This window comes from Oncorhynchus clarkii, chromosome 17 (genome assembly GCF_045791955.1).
Source record: "Oncorhynchus clarkii lewisi isolate Uvic-CL-2024 chromosome 17, UVic_Ocla_1.0, whole genome shotgun sequence".
NCBI lineage: Eukaryota > Metazoa > Chordata > Actinopteri > Salmoniformes > Salmonidae > Oncorhynchus > Oncorhynchus clarkii.
In genome coordinates this window covers 59,235,599-59,256,574 of record NC_092163.1, presented here as the reverse complement: position 1 = coordinate 59,256,574, position 20,976 = coordinate 59,235,599, and the positions used below count along the sequence as shown (strand labels likewise).

Sequence of the window (20,976 nt, the reverse complement as noted above, 5' to 3'; positions counted from 1 at the left end):
ATCCAGTGTTCTGTTTGTATACAATCTGAGAACCCTTTCACTCTCAGATTTTTCCTCCCAAGGTGCATAGCGTCATAAAATGAGACAAGAATTAAATCATTTCCCTACCCATCTGCATTCACCTGTTGGGGTAACAGTGAAGTAAATATCACATAACAAATGTGAATGTGCTTTGGCAAAAGTCAAAAGGAAATAGTTGGTTGACAGACCCAGCTATTTCACCATAATTTCCCATACTAATTTATAATCAAACAATGTGTAGCCTGCTTTGACTCCAATAACCACTTACTCAGAATATGCAAACAGAACCTAATAGTGACATTATAAAGCATTTCAAAGAACAAACAGCGACTCAAATGGCATATTACCTTAAAATGGTTTACTGCAAAGATTGTGGGATAATGAAGATTGAAAAGGCTCCTGTTTCTCTAGCCACTCTGCTGTAGCCTGAGCCTCATACCCTGTCATAGACACCCAGAGGAAAATATGATTTGCCATACTCCTCCAGGGTTATAAGAGATCCATCTAAATGCATTGTGCCAATGTAACTGGATGATGGACTCAGTGCACACAGATATTACTAACTTACCCAGGGTGCACTGAGATGACATCTAGCATGTCCTAAATGTCAAATCAATACAACCACAGCCAGGATTATATGACTCAAGAACTACCGAATTATCGTACGTCTGTCTCTTATGTGACTAGGGTTGCAAGGGGAGGGTATTTTACTGGAAATAAACTTTCTACATTTACCAGTAAACTACCAGAAATGTGTAAATGTTCAAGGATTTATGAAATCTATCACATCTAGTGGCCCTTTTGGGAACTTCAGATTTTTACAGTTGTTAGTAATTATCTTTGGTCCTCTACGAAATAATTCAATAAGATTAGAAAAAAACTAATAGAATTACAAAGCTGTAAAACATTATCCTAAATATAAACCATGAACTTAGTGAATACCATTTGTATTTAATATGAGTCTTTCAGCATGAAACATAAAAAATATACACAATTTTATTTATTTTTGTAAGGACAGATGCTGGGAGACAAGAAGCAAGTACAGGGAGGGAACGTTTAATAAATAACCGACATGAAATAAACAAGGACAGCATCTTGACTGGAAGCATAACGTCAATAATGCTGACACGGGGATCAAACCGAGGAACAGACAGATATAGGAGGGGCAAAGTAATGGAGTCCAGGTGAGTCCAAAGATGTGCTGGTGCGCGTAACGATGGTGACAGGTGTGCGTAATAATGGTGTCGTGTCTTTACAATCATTAACTGAAGACTTTTAGTTTTTTTATCAAAGATTCTCTGTAATTAGCATTTCGTGATTAACTAATCAGGCAAATGTAAATAACTAGGAAGTCGGGGCAAGGAAAATAAGGAAAATATTCAGATTACAAAGTTAGAATTTTCCTAGTACAACTTTTCAGATATTTGAATATCTGATCAATTAGTCTTCTTAATTAATTAATTATTAATTTTACCTCACGTTAGTCTCATTCCAAACGTCGTAAATTGTTGGCTATCTGCACGAACCAAGTCTTCACTATGAGTCATCCATACATCAATTGTCTTAAATCATTTATTTACTAACTTAGTAATTCACAGAAATGCATAAACAAACAGTAGATAGTTATAAAGAAATGATAACGGAGTTTCCCTAGTGGGATAAACCGGCATCGTGGCTTGGTGTACAAAAGGGAAGTGGGGGTCGACTGAGATAAGACAACACACAGTTGATAATTATAACAATTGAAATGCTAATCCTTTGCACATGAACGCTCACTCATTCGGGAACAATTGCAATCAATCAATATATTTACGCTCAGTGTGTCGTCGGGATCTCCACTGAAAAGTTTGTTTCTGTTGGAGAGTTTGTCCTCCCTCTCTGTCGTGGTTAGAATGGATAGTTCAGAGTGACATTCATTCATGTCATTATAGAATAGATGGTTCGGCGGTTGTCGGTCTTCGCGTTCAATGATACCGAATTCCTAGCTGCAGACTAGTAATTAATATCAAAGACTTGTTCTTATTCTGTCGGTATCGATAGTCTAAGAGTTTAACCATGTGGGATGGTTAAAAGATTAAGCAGTCTGGTCTCAAACCTTGGTCCTCTCGTTATCGAGTTAAGCTGGTCTGCAACCTTTGTCCTCTCGTAATTGAGAGCAACATGGTCTGTTGAGAAATTCTCAATGTGGGGGTTTTATTCGGAATTGCAGAAAAAGCTGTCTCATGACGTCAGGTCCTAACTGTGCTCATGGGCGGTCCTCTGATTTAGATAAACTCAAAAGGGAATTGGAGTTTCCTTCATTAAACAGTCCAAAATCACATTACACAATTTTACAAACAGTATCATCCTCAGTCATTCATCTTATACAACAATTAGATGTAAACCTCATATCTGAGGCTATTATATAAACAATGTTATGGTAATGTGGCCGTATTGCCTCCCATGAGTTTCACAAAATTGTACCAAACGGACCAGTTCGTAGCTGGATTCTTCACCAATCTTTTATACCTTCTCCAGAACCTAAATGTTGTTCGGACCTCAAGTTCTGTGAGGCGGAAGAAATTCCTTTGTTCTCTTCTATGAAAACTCTACTCTCTCTCTATTCTGTGGCCATGAGGAGATAATCTCCTCCAGGATTTTACGACCTCACTCTGACCACAGCAGCCTGGGTGTAGGAGACAGGGAGAGGGGGATGGGGCTTGCTGTACCCAAAGAGGGAAACGTCATGACAATGGGCAGCCTAGTGCCCTCGAGCACCAGCGATGGGGAGGAGGAGCAGGTGTGACAGTACCCCGCCGCTAGTGGCGCCACCCTGGGTGAGCCTGATGGCCTTGCCGAGACATGAGAGTTGGCTGAGGCGTGGATGCCCGACGAGCCGGCTGAGACGTGGGAGCCCAATGAGTCGGCTGAGATATCGTGTGTGACTAAATAGTTAAAGATCATTACTATAGCTCCTGTCTTAGGCCAATGAGTTTAATTTTGTAAATGCCGGATCTCTATGGCAAGATACATCATTCACTCAAGTTTAGTAAAAATCGGCCCAATACTGTCTGAGATATCGCACGTTACTAACGAAAAATGTATGAACGAATGGACGGAGACAGATTTAAAAGTTATTCAAGTATGAATTACCAAATTTACGATAGATTGTCATCGATTTCTGTTAATTACCAAAATGACTGAAGAGTCCGGTAACATTGGTAAACTACAGGTAGCTTTGCAACTCTATGTGTGACACTGCATGTCTGTCTTGATCTTTTGAGGGAGTCTTGTCTATTTTTATGAAGGATAAGCAAACATTCCACACAGAACTTTGTGGACTTACATTGCATAACAAATTATACAACTGGCCTTCCTTTTATGTTTGTTGCCAGCCTGGTCTCATAGACTAGTCGTAACATAGTAAATGTAAATCCAGGACACTCAAATTAGTATGATATGTAACGTTTGGTATGGTTACATAAGACAGATGGTTACTTAAGTCAAAAACTGAAGTTGGGTGAGAGTATAAAGCGAATCTCTAGCAACCCGAAGGTTGGGAGTTTGAATCTCATCACGGACAACGTTAGCATTTGAGCAACTTTAGCATTTTAGCACGTTAGGGTTAGGAAGCACCAGTGACTTGGTCAATAAATAAGTGGTCAGATGCTAATATACAGGACTGTTTTGCTAGCACAGACTGGAATATGTTACGGAATTCTTCCGATGGCATTGAGTACACCACATCAGTCACTGGCTTTATAAATAAGTGCATCGATGATGTCGTCCTCACAGTGACTGTATGTACATACCCCAACTAGAAGCCATGGACTACAGGCAACATCCGCCCCTAGCTAAAGGGTAGCGCTGCCGATTTCAAGGACGTGACTCAAGCAGTTTGAAAGAAACCCCGCTACGCCCTCTGATGAACCATCAATACAGGACTAAGATTGAATCGTACTACACCGGCTCCAACGCTCGTTGGATGTGGCAGGGCAAGCAAACTATTACTGACTACAAAGGGAAGCACAGCCACGCACTGCCCAGTGACACAAGCCTACCAGACATACTAAACTAATTCTATGCTCGCTTCGAGGCAAATAACACTGAAGCACACTCTCCATAAGCGATGTGAGTAAGACCTTTAAACAGGTCAACACTCACAAGGCCGCAGGGCCAGACGGATTACCAGGACTTGTACTCCGAGCATGCGCTGACCAACTTGCAAGTGTCTTCACTGACATTTTCAACCTGTCCGTGACTGAGTCTGTAATACCAACAAGTTTCAAACAGACCACCATAGTCCTTGTGCCCAAGAACACTAAGTTAACCTGCCAAAAATGACTACCGACCCGTAGGACTCACATATGTAGCCACAAAGTGCTTTGAAAGGCTGGTCATGGCTCACATCAACATCATTATCCCAGAAACCCTAGACCAACTCCAATTTGCATACTGACCCAACAGATCCACAGATGATGCAATTTCTATTGCACTCCACACTGCACTTTCCCACCTGGACAAAAGGAACACCTATGTGAGAATGCTATTCATTGACAACAGTTCAGCGTTCAACACCATAGTGCCCTCAAAGTTCATCTCTAAGCTAAGGACCCTGGGACTAAACACCTCCCTCTGCAACTGGATCCTGGACTTCCTGACAGACCGCCCTCTGGTGGTAAGGGTAGATAATAACACATCTGCCAGGCTGATCCTCAACACGGGGGCCCCTCAGGGGTGCGTGCTCAGTCCCCTCCTGTACTCCCTGTTCACTCATGACTGCATGGCCAGGAACGACTCCAACACCATTATTACATTTTCAGATGACACAACAGTGGTAGGCCTGATCACCGACAACAATGAGACAGCCTATAGGGAGGTCAGAGATCTGGCCATGTGGTGCCAGGATGACAACTGCTCCCTCAAAATTATCAAGACAAAGGAGATGATTGTGGACTACAGGAAAAGGAGGACCGAGCACACCCCCATTGTCATCGACAGGGCGGTAGTGGAGCAGGTTGAGAGCTTCAAGTTCCAGTGTATCCACATTTTTTATTCATTTTTTTTATTTAACCTTTATTTAACCAGGTAAGCTAGTTGAGAACAAGTTCTCATTTGTAACTGCGACCTGGCTAAGATAAAGCATAGCAGTTCGACACATACAACAACACAGAGTTACACTACTTCCGGCGCCAACGGAGATGGCCGCCTCGCTTCGCGTTCCTAGGAAACTATGCAGTTTTTTGTTTTTTTTACGTGTTATTTCTTACATTGGTACCCCAGGTCATCTTAGGTTTCATTACATACAGTCGAGAAGAACTACTGAATATAAGAGCAGCGTCAACTCACCATCAGTACGACCAAGAATATGACTTTCGCGAAGCGGATCCTGTGTTCTGCCTTTCACCCAGGACAACGGAATGGATCCCAGCCGGCAACCCAAAAAAACAACTTCGTAAAAGAGGGAAACGAAGCAGTCTTCTGGTCAGACTCCGGAGACGGGCACATCACGCACCACTCCCTAGCATACTTCTCGCCAAAGTCCAGTCTCTTGACAACAAGGTTGATGAAATCCGAGCAAGGGTAGCATTCCAGAGGGACATCAGAGACTGTAACGTTATTTGCTTCACGGAAACATGGCTCACTGGAGAGACGCTATCGGAGTCGGTGCAGCCAGCTGGTTTCTCCACGCATCGCGCCGACAGAAACAAACATCTTTCTGGTAAGAAGAGGGGCGGGGCGTATGCTTTATGGTTAACGAGACGTGGTGTGGTCACAACAACATACAGGAACTCAAGTCCTTCTGTTCACCTGATTTAGAATTCCTCACAATCAAATGTCGACCGCATTATCTACCAAGGGAATTCTCTTAGATTATAATCACAGCCGTATATATTCCCCCCCAAGCAGACACATCGACGGCTCTGAACGAACTTTATTTGACTCTTTGCAAACTGGAATCCACATATCCTGAGGCTGCATTCATTGTAGCTGGGGATTTTAACAAGGCTAATCTGAAAACAAGACTCCCTAACTTGTATCAGCATGTCGATTGCGCAACCAGGGCTGGCAAAACCTTGGATCATTGCTATTCTAACTTCCGTGATGCAAATAATGCCCTCCCCCGCTCTCCTTTCGGAAAAACTGACCACGACTCCATTTTGTTGCTCCCTGCCTACAGACAGAAACTAAAACAAGAAGCTCCCGCGCTGAGGTCCGACCAATCTGATTCCACACTCCAAGACTGCTTCCATCACGTGGACTGGGATATGTTTCGTATTGCGTCAAACAAGAACATTGACGAATACGCTGATTCGGTGAGCGAGTTCATTAGAACGTGCGTTGAAGATGTCGTTCCCATAGCAACGATTAAAACATTCCCAAACCAGAAACCGTGGATTGATGGCAGCATTCGCGTGAAACTGAAAGCGCAAACCACTGCTTTTAATCAGGGCAAGGTGACCGGAAACATGACCGAATACAAAAAGTGTAGCTATTCCCTCCGCAAGGCAATCAAACAAGCTAAGCGTCAATATAGAGACAAAGTAGAATCGCAATTCAACGGCTCAGACACAAGAGGTATGTGGCAGGGTCTACAGTCAATCACGGATTACAAAAAGAAAACCAGCCCAGTCACGGACCAGGATGCCTTGCTCCCAGGCAGACTAAATAACTTTTTTGCCCGCTTTGAGGACAATACAGTGCCACTGACACAGCCCGCAACCAAAACATGCGGACTCTCCTTCACTGCAGCCGAGGTGAGTAAAACATTTAAACGTGTTAACCCTCGCAAGGCTGCAGGCCCAGACGGCATCCCCAGCCGCGCCCTCAGAGCATGCACCAGCTGGCTGGTGTGTTTACGGACATATTCAATCAATCCCTATCCCAGTCTGCTGTTCCCACATGCTTCAAGAGGGCCACCATTGTTCCTGTTCCCAAGAAAGCTAAGGTAACTGAGCTAAACGACTACCGCCCCGTAGCACTCACTTCCGTCATCATGAAGTGCTTTGAGAGACTAGTCAAGGACCATATAACCTCCACCCTACCTGACACCCTAGATCCACTCCAATTTGCTTACCGCCCAAATAGGTCCACAGACGATGCAATCTCAACCACACTGCACACTGCCCTAACCCATCTGGACAAGAGGAATACCTATGTGAGAATGCTGTTCATCGACTACAGCTCAGCATTTAACACCATAGTACCCTCCAAACTCATCATCAAGCTCGAGACCCTGGGTCTCGACCCCGCCCTGTGCAACTGGGTACTGGACTTCCTGACGGGCCGCCCCCAGGTGGTGAGGGTAGGTAACAACATCTCCACCCCGCTGATCCTCAACACTGGGGCCCCACAAGGGTGCGTTCTGAGCCCTCTCCTGTACTCCCTGTTCACCCACGACTGCGTGGCCACGCACGCCTCCAACTCAATCATCAAGTTTGCGGACGACACAACAGTGGTAGGCTTGATTACCAACAATGACGAGACGGCCTACAGGGAGGAGGTGAGGGCCCTCGGAGTGTGGTGTCAGGAAAATAACCTCACACTCAACGTCAACAAAACTAAGGAGATGATTGTGGACTTCAGGAAACAGCAGAGGGAACACCCCCCTATCCACATCGATGGAACAGTACTGGAGAGGGTAGTAAGTTTTAAGTTCCTCGGAGTACACATCACAGACAAACTGAATTGGTCCACCCACACAGACAGAATCGTGAAGAAGGCGCAGCAGCGCCTCTTCAACCTGAGGAGGCTGAAGAAATTTGGCTTGTCACCAAAAGCACTCACAAACTTCTACAGATGCACAATCGAGAGCATCCTGTCGGGCTGTATCACCGCCTGGTACGGCAACTGCTCCGCCCACAACCGTAAGGCTCTCCAGAGGGTAGTGAGGTCTGCACAACGCATCACCGGGGGCAAACTACCTGCCCTCCAGGACACCTACACCACCCGATGTCACAGGAAGGCCATAAAGATCATCAAGGACTACAACCACCCGAGCCACTGCCTGTTCACCCCGCTATCATCCAGAAGGCGAGGTCAGTACATGTGCATCAAAGCTGGGACCGAGAGACTGAAAAACAGCTTCTATCTCAAGGCCATCAGACTGTTAAATAGCCACCACTAACATTGAGTGGCTGCTGCCAACACACTGACTCAACTCCAGACACTTTAATAATGGGAATTGATGTAAAATATATCACTAGCCACTTTAAACAATGCTACTTAATATAATGTTTACATACCCTACATTATTAATCTCATATGTCTACGTGTCACGTTCTGACCTCTATTTCCTTTGTTTTGCATTTATTTAGTATGGTCAGGGCGTGAGTTGGGTGGGCAGTCTATGTTTGTTTTTCTATGTTTTGGGTCAGTTCTATGTTTTCGGCCTAGTATGGTTCTCAATCAGAGGCAGGTGTCATTAGTTGTCTCTGATTGAGAATCATACTTAGGTAGCCTGGGTTTCACTGTTTGTTTGTGGGTGATTGTTCCCGTTTTTGTGTTTGCACCAGACAGGGCTGTTTTGAGTTCTCACGTTTCTTGTTTTGTTTTCGTTAGTTTGTTCATGTATAGTGTCGTCAATAAATACAATGAACAACCACCACGCTGCGCTTTGGTCCGCCTCTACTTCACAAGAGGAGAACCGTTACAGAATCACCCACCACAACAGGACCAAGCGGTGTGGTAATGGGCAAAGGAGAAAGCAGCAGCGCGAGGAGGTATGGACATGGGAGGACGAATTAGACGGTAAAGGACCTTGGGCTCAGCCAGGAGAATATCGCCGCCCCAAGGAAGAACGGGAGGCGGCGAAAGCGGAGAGGCGCTGGTATGAGGAGGCAGCGCGGCGTCATGGATGGAAGCCCGGGAGTCAGCCCCAAAAATTTCTTGGGGGGGGGCTAACAGGGAGTATGGCTACGCCAGGTAGGAGACCTGAGCCAACTTCCTGTGGTTACCGGGGGGCTAGAGAGACCGGGCAGGCACCGTGTTATGCTGTGGAGCGCACGGTGTCCCCAGTGCGGGTGCACAGCCCGGTGCGGTACATTCCAGCTCCGCGTATCGGCCGGGCTAGAGTGGGCATCGAGCCAAGTGCCATGAAGCCGGCTCTACGCATCTGGTCTCCAGTGCGTCTCCTTGGGCCGGCTTACATGGCACCAGCCTTGCGCACGGTGTCCCCGGGTCGCCTGCATAGCCCAGTGCGGGCTATTCCACCTCGCCGCACTGGCAGGGCGACCGGGACCATTCAACCGGGTAAGGTTGGGCAGGCTCGGTGCTCAAGAGCTCCAGTGCGCCTGCACGGCCCGGTCTATCCGTCACCACCTCCACACCCCAGCCCTCCGGTGGCAGCTCCCCGTACCAGGCTGTCTCTCCGGCCCATCCGTCCAGAGCCTTCCTCCTCTCCAGCGCTGCCGGAGTCTCCCGCCTCTCCGGCGCTACCAGAGCCTTCCTCCTCTCCAGCGCTGCCGGAGCCTCCCGCCTGTCCGGCGCCTCTGCCGGAGCCTCCCGCCTGTCCGGCGCCTCTGCCGGAGCCTCCCGCCTGTCCGGCGCCTCTGCCGGAGCCTCCCGCCTGTCCGGCGCCGCCAGCGCCGCCCGTCTGCCCAGCGCCGCCAGTGCCGCCCGTCTGCCCAGCGCCGCCAGTGCCGCCCGTCTGCCCAGCGCCGCCAGTGCCGCCCGTCTGCCCAGCGCCGCCAGTGCCGCCCGTCTGCCAGGAGCCGCCAATGCCGCCCGTCAGCCAGGAGCCGCCAGTGCCGCCCGTCAGCCAGGGGCCGCCAGTGCCGCCCGTCAGCCAGGGGCCGCCAGTGCCGCCAGTCAGCCAGGGGCCGCCAGTGCCGCCAGTCAGCCAGGGGCCGCCAGTGCCGGCAGTCAACCAGGGGCCGCCAATGCCGCCCGTCAGCCAGGGGCCGCCAGTGCCGCCAGTCAGCCAGGGGCCGCCAGTGCCGCCAGTCAACCAGGGGCCGCCAGTGCCGCCAGTCAGCCAGGGGCCGCCAGTGCCGCCAGTCAGCCAGGGGCCGCTAGAGCCCCTCCGCCCGGAGCAGCTGCCCCTCTGTCCCGAGCAGCTGTCCCTCTGTCCCGAGCAGCTGTCCCTCTGTCCCGAGCAGCTGTCCCTCTGTCCCGAGCAGCTGTCCCTCGGTCCCGAGCAGCTGCTTCACCTCTGTCCCGAGCTGCCCCTCTGTCCCAAGCAGCCCCTCTGTCCAGTGGGGTCATTGAGAGGGGTGGGCATGGGGAGTAAGCCACGGAGGCGGACAATACGGCGGACTAAGACAATGGCGAAGTGGGGTCCGCGTCCCGCGCCAGAGCCGCCACCGCGGACAGACGCCCACCCAGACCCTCCCCTTTAGGTCAAGGTTTTGCGGCCGGAGTCCGCACCTTTGGGGGGGGGTACTGTCACGTTCTGACCTCTATTTCCTTTGTTTTGCATTTATTTAGTATGGTCAGGGCGTGAGTTGGGTGGGCAGTCTATGTTTGTTTTTCTATGTTTTGGGTCAGTTCTATGTTTTCGGCCTAGTATGGTTCTCAATCAGAGGCAGGTGTCATTAGTTGTCTCTGATTGAGAATCATACTTAGGTAGCCTGGGTTTCACTGTTTGTTTGTGGGTGATTGTTCCCGTTTTTGTGTTTGCACCAGACAGGGCTGTTTTGAGTTCTCACGTTTCTTGTTTTGTTTTCGTTAGTTTGTTCATGTATAGTGTCGTCAATAAATACAATGAACAACCACCACGCTGCGCTTTGGTCCGCCTCTACTTCACAAGAGGAGAACCGTTACACTACGTATATACTGTACTCGATACCATCTACTGCATCGTGCCTATGCCGTTCTGTACCATCACTCATTCATATATCTTTATGCACATATTCTTTATCCCTTTACACTTGTGTGTATAAGGTAGTAGTTTTGGAAATGTTAGTTAGATTACTCGTTGGTTATGACTGCATTGTCGGAACTAGAAGCACAAGCATTTCGCTACACTCGCATTAACCAAATCAAATCAAATCAAATCTATTTATATAGCCCTTCGTACATCAGCTGATATCTCAAAGTGCTGTACAGAAACCCAGCCTAAAACCCCAAACAGCAAGCAATGCAGGTGTAGAAGCACGGTGGCTAGGAAAAACTCCCTAGAAAGGCCAAAACCTAGGAAGAAACCTAGAGAGGAACCAGGCTATGTGGGGTGGCCAGTCCTCTTCTGGCTGTGCCGGGTGGAGATTATAACAAAACATGGTCAAGATGTTCAAATGTTCATAAATGACCAGCATGGTCGAATTATAATAAGGCAGAATAGTTGAAACTGGAGCAGCAGCACAGTCAGGTGGACTGGGGACAGCAAGGAGTCATCATGTCAGGTATTCCTGGGGCATGGTCCTATGGCTCAGGTCAGTTGAAACTGGAGCAGCAGCACAGCCAGGTGGACTGGGGACAGCAAGGAGTCATCATGTCAGGTAGTCCTGGGGCATGGTCCTAGGGCTCAGGTCCTCCGAGAGAGAGAAAGAGAGAAGGAGAGAATTAGAGAACGCACACTTAGATTCACACAGGACACCGAATAGGACAGGAGAAGTACTCCAGATATAACAAACTGACCCTAGCCCCCCGACACATAAACTACTGCAGCATAAATACTGGAGGCTGAGACAGGAGGGGTCAGGAGACACTGTGGCCCCATCCGAGGACACCCCCGGACAGGGCCAAACAGGAAGGATATAACCCCACCCACTTTGCCAAAGCACAGCCCCCACAATACTAGAGGGATATCTTCAACCACCAACTTACCATCCTGAGACAAGGCTGAGTATAGCCCACAAAGACCTCCGCCACGGCACAACCCAAGGGGGGGGGGGGGCGCCAACCCAGACAGGATGACCACATCAGTGACTCAACCCACTCAGGTGACGCACCCCCTCCAGGGACGGCATGAGAGAGCCCCAGTAAAGCCAGTGACTCAGCCCCTGTAATAGGGTTAGAGGCAGAGAATCCCAGTGGAAAGAGGGGAACCGGCCAGGCAGAGACAGCAAGGGCGGTTCGTTGCTCCAGAGCCTTTCCGTTCACCCTCCCACTCCTGGGCCAGACTACACTCAATCATATGACCCACTGAAGAGATGAGTCTTCAGTAGAGACTTAAAGGTTGAGACCGAGTTTGCGTCTCTGACATGGGTAGGCAGACCGTTCCATAAAAATGGAGCTCTATAGGAGAAAGCCCTGCCTCCAGCTGTTTGCTTAAAAATTCTAGGGACAATTAGGAGGCCTGCGTCTTGTGACCGTAGCGTACGTGTAGGTATGTACGGCAGGACCAAATCAGAGAGATAGGTAGGAGCAAGCCCATGTAATGCTTTGTAGGTTAGCAGTAAAACCTTGAAATCAGCCCTTGCTTTGACAGGAAGCCAGTGTAGAGAGGCTAGCACTGGAGTAATATGATTAAATTTTTTGGTTCTAGTCAGGATTCTAGCAGCCGTATTTAGCACTAACTGAAGTTTATTTAGTGCTTTATCCGGGTAGCCGGAAAGTAGAGCATTGCAGTAGTCTAACCTGGAAGTGACAAAAGCATGGATTAATTTTTCTGCATCATTTTTGGACAGAAAGTTTCTGATTTTTGCAATGTTACGTAGATGGAAAAAAGCTGTCCTTGAAATGGTCTTGATATGTTCTTCAAAAGAGAGATCAGGGTCCAGAGTAACGCCGAGGTCCTTCACAGTTTTATTTGAGACGACTGTACAACCATTAAGATTAATTGTCAGATTCAACAGAAGATCTCTTTGTTTCTTGGGACCTAGAACAAGCATCTCTGTTTTGTCCGAGTTTAAAAGTAGAAAGTTTGCAGCCATCCACTTCCTTATGTCTGAAACACATTCTTCTAGCAAGGGCAATTTTGGGGCTTCACCATGTTTAATTGAAATGTACAGCTGTGTGTCATCCGCATAGCAGTGAAAGTTAACATTATGTTTTCGAATGACATCCCCAAGAGGTAAAATATATAGTGAAAACAATAGTGGTCCTAAAACAGAACCTTGAGGAACACCGAAATTTACAGTTGATTTGTCAGAGGACAAACCATTCACAGAGACAAACTGATATCTTTCCGACAGATAAGATCTAAACCAGGCCAGAACTTGTCCGTGTAGACCAATTTGGGTTTCCAATCTCTCCAAAAGAATGTGGTGATCGATGGTATCAAAAGCAGCACTAAGGTCTAGGAGCACGAGGACAGATGCAGAGCCTCGGTCCGATGCCATTAAAATGTCATTTACCACCTTCACAAGTGCCGTCTCAGTGCTATGATGGGGTCTAAAACCAGACTGAAGCATTTCGTATACATTGTTTGTCTTCAGGAAGGCAGTGAGTTGTTGCGCAACAGCCTTTTCTAAAATTTTTGAGAGGAATGGAAGATTCGATATAGGCCGATAGTTTTTTATATTTTCTGGGTCAAGGTTTGGCTTTTTCAAGAGAGGCTTTATTACTGCCACTTTTAGTGAGTTTGGTACACATCCGGTGGATAGAGAGCCGTTTATTATGTTCAACATAGGAGGGCCAAGCACAGGAAGCAGCTCTTTCAGTAGTTTAGTTGGAATAGGGTCCAGTATGCAGCTTGAAGGTTTAGAGGCCATGATTATTTTCATCATTGTGTCAAGAGATATAGTACTAAAACACTTGAGCGTCTCTCTTGATCCTAGGTCCTGGCAGAGTTGTGCAGACTCAGGACAACTGAGCTTTGAAGGAATACACAGATTTAAGGAGGAGTCCGTAATTTGCTTTCTAATAATCAAAATCTTTTCCTCAAAGAAGTTCATGAATTTATCACTGCTAAAGTGAAAGTCATCCTCTCTTGGGGAATGCTGCTTTTTAGTTAGCTTTGCGACAGTATCAAAAAGGAATTTCGGATTGTTCTTATTTTCCTCAATTAAGTTAGAAAAATAGGATGATCGAGCAGCAGTAAGGGCTCTTCGGTACTGCACAGTACTGTCTTTCCAAGCTAGTCGGAAGACTTCCAGTTTGGTGTGGCGCCATTTCCGTTCCAATTTTCTGGAAGCTTGCTTCAGAGCTCGGGTATTTTCTGTGTACCAGGGAGCTAGTTTCTTATGAGAAATGTTTTTAGTTTTTAGGGGTGCAACTGCATCAAGGGTATTGCGCAAGGTTAAGTTGAGTTCCTCAGTTAGGTGGTTAACTGATTTTTGTCCTCTGGCGTCCTTGGGTAGACAGAGGGAATCTGGAAGGACATCAAGGAATCTTTGTGTTGTCTGTGAATTTATAGCACGACTTTTGATGATCCTTGGTTGGGGTCTGAGCAGATTATTTGTTGCAATTGCAAACGTAATAAAATGGTGGTCCGATAGTCCAGGATTATGAGGAAAAACATTAAGATCCACAACATTTATTCCATGGGACAAAACTAGGTCCAGCGTATGACTGTGACAGTGAGTGGGTCCAGAGACATGTTGGACAAAACCCACTGAGTCGATGATGGCTCCGAAAGCCTTTTGGAGTGGGTCTGTGGACTTTTCCATGTGAATATTAAAGTCACCAAAGATTAGAATATTATCCGCTATGACTACAAGGTCCGATAGGAATTCAGGGAACTCAGTGAGGAACACTGTATATGGCCCAGGAGGCCTGTAAACAGTAGCTATAAAAAGTGATTGAGTAGGCTGCATAGATTTCATGACTAGAAGCTCAAAAGACGAAAACGTCATTTTTTTTTTTGTAAATTGAAATTTGCTATCGTAAATGTTAGCAACACCTCCGCCTTTGCGGGATGCACGGGGGATATGGTCACTAGTGTAGCCAGGAGGTGAGGCCTCATTTAACACAGTAAATTCATCAGGCTTAAGCCATGTTTCAGTCAGGCCAATCACATCAAGATTATGATCAGTGATTAGTTCATTGACTATAATTGCCTTTGAAGTAAGGGATCTAACATTAAGTAGCCCTATTTTGAGATGTGAGGTATCATGATCTCTTTCAATAATGACAGGAATGGAGGTGGTCTTTATCCTAGTGAGATTGCTAAGGCGAACACCGCCATGTTTAGTTTTGCCCAACCCAGGTCGAGGCACAGACACGGTCTCAATGGTGATAGCTGAGCTGACTACACTGACTGTGCTAGTGGCAGACTCCACTATGCTGGCAGGCTGGCTAACAGCCTGCTGCCTGGCCTGCACCCTATTTCATTGTGGAGCTAGAGGAGTTAGAGCCCTGTCTATGTTGGTAGATAAAATGAGAGCACCCCTCCAGCTAGGATGGAGTCCGTCACTCCTCAGCAGGTCAGGCTTGGTCCTGTTTGTGGGTGAGTCCCAGAAAGAGGGCCAATTATCTACAAATTCTATCTTTTGGGAGGGGCAGAAAACAGTTTTCAACCAGCGATTGAGTTGTGAGACTCTGCTGTAGAGCTCATCACTCCCCCTAATTAACATCTGCTAACCATGTGTATGTGACAAATAAAATTTGATTTGATTTGAGTTACACATGGAATGAACAAAACATACAGTCAATAATACAGTAGAAAAAAAGAAAACAAGGTCTATATACGGTGAGAGCAAATAAGGTCAAATAAGGGAGTTATAAGGCAATAAATTGGCCTTGGTGGCGAAGTAATTACAATATGGCAATTAAACACTGGAATGGTAGATGTGCAACAGATGGATCTTTAAGAAGAGATACTGTGGTGCAAAAGGAGCAAAATAAATAAATACAGTATGGGAATGAGGTAGATAGATGGGCTATATACATATGGGCTATGAACAGGTGCAGTGATCTGTGAGCTGCTCTGACAGCTGGTTCTTAAAGCTAGTGAGGGAGATGGGAATCTCCGGCTTCAGGGATTTTTGCAGTTCGTTCCAGTCAGTGGCAGCAGAGAACTGGAAGGAAAGATGACCAAAGGAGGAATTGGCTTTGGGGGTGACCAGTGAGATATACCTGCTGGAGTGTGTGCTACGAGTGGGTGCTGCTATGGTGACAAGGGAGCTGAGATAGGGCGGGGCTTTACCTAGCAGAGACTTGTAGATAACCTGTAGCCAGTGGGTTTGGCGACGAGTATGAAACGAGGGCCAGCCAACGAGAGCATACAGGTCGCAGTGGTGGGTAGTATATGGGGCTTTGGTGACAAAACGGATGGCACTGTGATAGACTACATCCAGTAGTGTTGGAGGCTATTTTATAGATGACATCACCGAAGTCAAAGATCGGTAGGATGGTCAGTTTTACGAGGGTATGTTTGGCAGCATGAGTGAAGGAAGCTTTGTTGCGAAATAGGAAGCCGATTCTAGATTTAATTTTTGATTGGAGATGCTTAATGTGAGTCTGGAAGGAGAGTTTACAGTCTAGCCAGACACCTAGGTATTTGTAGTTGTCCACGTATTCTAAGTCAGAGCCATCCAGAGTAGTGATGCTGGTTGGGCGGGCAGGTGCCTGCAATGATCGGTTGAATAGCATGCATTTAGTTTTTATTCGCGTTTAAGAGCAGTTGGAGGCCACGGAAGGAGAGTTAGGAGTTTAGTTAGTTAGGAGGTTAGTTAACACAGTGTCCAAAGAAGGGCCAGAAGTATACAGAATGGTGTCGTCTGCGTAGAGGTGGATCAGAGAATCACCAGCAGCAAGAGCAACATCATTGATATACAGTATAGAGAGAAAAGAGTCGGCCAGAGAATTGAACCCTGTGGCACACCCATAGAGACTGCCAGAGGTCCGGACAAAATGTCCTCCAATTTGACACACTGAACTCTATCTGAGAAGTAGTTGGTGAACCAGGCGAGGCGGTAATGATATCATTTAGGACCCTGAGCGTGGCTGAGGTGCACCCTTGACCAGCTCAGAAACCAGATTGCATTGTGGAGAAGGTACGGTGGGATTCGAAATGGTCTGTGATCTGTTTGTTAACTTGGCTTAAGAATATTTTTGAAAGTCAGAGCAGGATGGATATAGGTCTGTAACAGTTTGAAGAGGGGGATGACAGCGGTAGCATTCCAATCTTCGGGGATCTCTGACGATATGAAAGAGAGGTTGAACAGGCTAGTAGTAGGGGTTTCAACAGTTTTGCCGGATAATTTTAGAAAGACAGGGTCCAGTTTGTCTAACCCAGCTGATTTGTAGGGATCCTTAGGTGCTCTTATTCTCCACAGACTTTACAGTGTACCAACACTTTTTGGAATTAGTGCTACAGGATGCAAATTTCTGTTTGAAAAAGCTAGCCTTAGCTTTCCTAACTGACTGTGTATATTGGTTCCTGGCTTCCCTGAAAAGTTGCATATCGCAGGGGCTATTCGATGCTAATGCAGAATGCCACAGAATGTTTTTGTGCTGGTCAAGGGCAGTTAAGTCTGGGGTGAACCAAGGGCTATATCTGTTCTTAGTTCTATGATTTTTGAATGGGGCATGCTTATTAATTTATGTTGGTGAGGAAAGCACTTTTAAAGAGCAACCAGGCATCCTCTACTGACGGGATGAGGTCAATATCCTTCCAGGATACCCGGGCCAGGTCGATTAGAAAGTCCTGCTCGCTGAAGTGTTTTAATTTGTGTGAGATTGAGGGCATCTAGCTTAGATTGTAGGACGGCCGGGGTGTTAAGCATGTCCCAGTTTAGGTCACCTAACAGTATCAACTGATAAATGACTATTGTAGCTTGAAACAGCTGATTTTTTTAATGGAATATCTACATAGGCGTACAGAGGCCCGTTATCAGCAACCATCACTCCTGTGTTCCAATGGCACGTTGTGTTAGCTAAGCCAAGTTTATCATTTTAAAAGGCAAATTGATCATTAGAAAACCCTTTTGCAATTATGTTAGCACAGCTGAAAACTGTTGTCCTGATTAAAGAAGCAATAAAACTGGCCTTCTTTAGACGAGTCAAGTATCTGGAGCATCAGCATTTGTGGGTTCGATTACAGGCTAAAAATGTCCAGAAACAAAGCACTTTCTTCTGGAACTCATTTGTCTATTCTTGTTCTGAGAAATTAAGGCTATTCCATGCGAAAAATTACCAAGAAACTGAAGATCTCGTGCAACGCTGTGTACTACTACCTTCACAGAACAGCGCAAACTGTCTCTAACCAGAAAAGAAAGAGGAGTGGGAGGCCCCAGTGCACAACTGTCTAGTTTGAGAAACAGTCCTCAACTGGCAGCTTCATTAAATAGTACCCGCAAAACACCAGTCTCAATGTCAACATGTGACGAGGCGACTCTGGGATGCTGGCCGCCTTGGCAGAGTTGCAAAGAAAAAGCCATATCTCAGACTCGCCAATAAAAAGAAAATATTAAGATGGGCAAAAGAACACAGATACTGGACAGAGGAACTCTGCCTAGAAGGCCAGCATCCCGGAGTCGCCTCTTCACTGTTGATGTTGAGACTGGTGTTTTGTGGGTACAATTTAATGAAGCTGCCAGTTGAGGACTGGCAGTTTGTAAGTAAGCAATTCGAATACGAATACGCACGTGACAAATAATATTTGATTTGATTTGAACCTTTTTAGCTAACCCTTTTCTAACCCTAACATAACTCCTGAACTTAACCCTAACCTTAACCCCTAGCCTAGCTAACGTTAGCCAGAATTTGTAACATATTGTACATTCAGCAAATTCGTAACATATAATAAAAATTGTAATTCGTAACATATCATACGAAATGGGTCTTCGACAAACACAAATGAATACATACCATACGAAATGTAACATATCTTACTAAATAGAGTGTCCCGGAATTACGTATGTAATAATACGAAATTCTCTGAGACCAGATTGTTGTTGCTGGTCAAAACGCATGCACAAGAAACAAGACCAGCACAATATGTTACACATACAGATGTGAATGTACACCCAAACAGTACAATACATACTCTAAGCATGCATGTTCATTAGTATGTCCTGTAAGTGTTACAGTATAGCCATAGAGAGGCTATGAGTATTAGTGATTGTGTAGGGATCCAGCAGAGAGCTGCAGCACAGTAAGCTGCTTTAGACATCGCTACTGATTTAGAAACCTCTCCCTCCATTTACCTCCAAGGCATTAGAAGGCATCTGTGATTACAGTGAGTCTGCATTGCTGGACCAGCGCTCATAAAAAAAAACAATTACCCTGGGCTTCTCTTTCTCTCTCTCTCTCTCCCGTTATATTTCTTTCTATGTGTCCCTCCCTTTCTGTTGCTCACTTTCTTTTATGACCTTTTTATTCTGTCTCTCTCCGTTCCCCTGTCTCTTTCATTGTAATACTTCTGTTATCTCCAGCTCTCTGTGTATTGCTCTCTTTCTTTTGATTACTTTCTCTTTCATTTCCTCCTCTGTATTGCTTTCTCTCTTTCTATTACTTTCTATCTTTCCCTCTCTATGAATTGTGTTCTCCCTGTGCTCTCCCTAATGCCCTATTAATCCTCAGACAAATGACACAGCCTGGATCACATGTTTCTGCTGTTGTTCCTTCAGAGTTATTGAAAGTTACTGCACAGTACATGGCTAAAAAGCTATAATTTTACTGTAGTTGTCAATCTGCTGTTAGTGGCATTCTGTCAGAATGAGAATGAGGCAGATAAACAAAATGGCCCAACTAGCATTTCAAGCAATGGCCTGAATTCAATTACATGTATTTGCTAATGCAACACAGGAACCAGATGTATTTTTAAAGTTCCCTGTATTATCTAAAATGTGTTGATGTGTTTGTTACTGTTTCCAATGCCCAAATCATATCCTGTTGGCTCCAGCCTATCAACAACCTGTCACTAGCACTGATTGGGAAGAGCTGGGACAAGAAAACCACAGCTCATTTCATTTTTCTGAAATATTAAGTAGCAGAGATGTATCTGGTTGCACTTGAGAAAGAGTCATTGTTCTGAGCTGGCCTGCTTGCGTATGACATCTGATCTCTCTCCAGAAACACTCTAGCACAGATCAGGTGCCTCTTAATCTGTCTGTTCTGATGGAACAAACCCACTGAAATATGGAAAATACAATGGGAAAATACAATGGGCTGGGACATTTGGTACAGACATTATGAAACCATGTCTATGCTTGAATGTATGTTCTGATGGGACCATTCACATCCTAACGACGGAACCAACATTCTATGAATGATCCTATCACTTCCATTGAGAGTGCTGCGGAATGACTAAATCCCATGCACGTCACAGATGTCACTGAGGGAATCAGTGGTAGTTGCCCCACCTTTATGGAGTACCTAATAATTGACACAGAAAGTTAAAGTTCGGTGAACATGACATTTCCAAAGGGGGTTGCTTGCGTGTATGGTTTACAGTGAGCAAAGAAGGTGTATCCTAGTGTGTCAGCATCTCAACCCACAGCAGAGAGGGGAAAGGGGATATGGAATTTCCTCTAGCTCTAAAGAACACAAACGGAGCCAAGTGCCTGGCGGCTCACCTGCCCTTGCTCAGCTGCTGCCCGGCTACTGTGTGAAAATGAGCAGGATCCAGAGATTTCCCTATGATGGGACTTTGGAACCTCTGATATGGGCACCTTCCTGTTACCTTCAGTCACGCCTCAATTTCTAGGATACGTTTCCACTGTTTGTTTCTTAATCACTAACACTGGTGTCTTTCTCTGTCCATTTCTCCTGTCCCACCCTCTCTCCTCCTCTCTGTCATTCAGCGTCAGCCTATGCGGACCTGCAGTGGGAGCAGCAGCCCAGGCAGGATGGGAGCCACCCACCTCAGGAATACCCTCTCAGGGACCAGCCCCCCGTGGCTGGCTATGTCCCCCAGCCAGATTACATGGAGGGAGATGATGATCTCATCAAGCCCAAAAAGCTCCTTAATCCAGTGAAAGCCTCCAAGAGCCACCAGGAGCTCCACCGAGAGCTGCTCATGAGCCAGAAACGGTACAACTCCCACCCAACAGAGTCCCATACAAGATCTAAAACTAACAGCTGATTTAGCTTATTATCCAGCAATCTAGCTATTGGTATGATTTCAACACTTACACTGTGCTTGTTTGCATGTTTATGCATCTGTGTGTGCACACAGACAGTCAACCTGACAAGTCATTCAGAATT

At 46.2% G+C, this 20,976-nt stretch overlaps 1 protein-coding gene across 2 annotated transcripts in view; it reads left to right on the top strand.

The window, feature by feature from the left end:
* Nucleotides 1–20,976, top strand: part of LOC139371199 (protein FAM107B-like) — a 56,292-nt gene that overhangs the window by 22,613 nt on the left and 12,703 nt on the right. For both annotated transcript variants that reach the window (XM_071111384.1, XM_071111385.1), the window contains one exon: nucleotides 20,574–20,802. In XM_071111384.1, coding sequence (XP_070967485.1) covers nucleotides 20,574–20,802 — 229 coding nt within the window. The remainder of the gene's footprint in view (nucleotides 1–20,573; nucleotides 20,803–20,976) is intronic.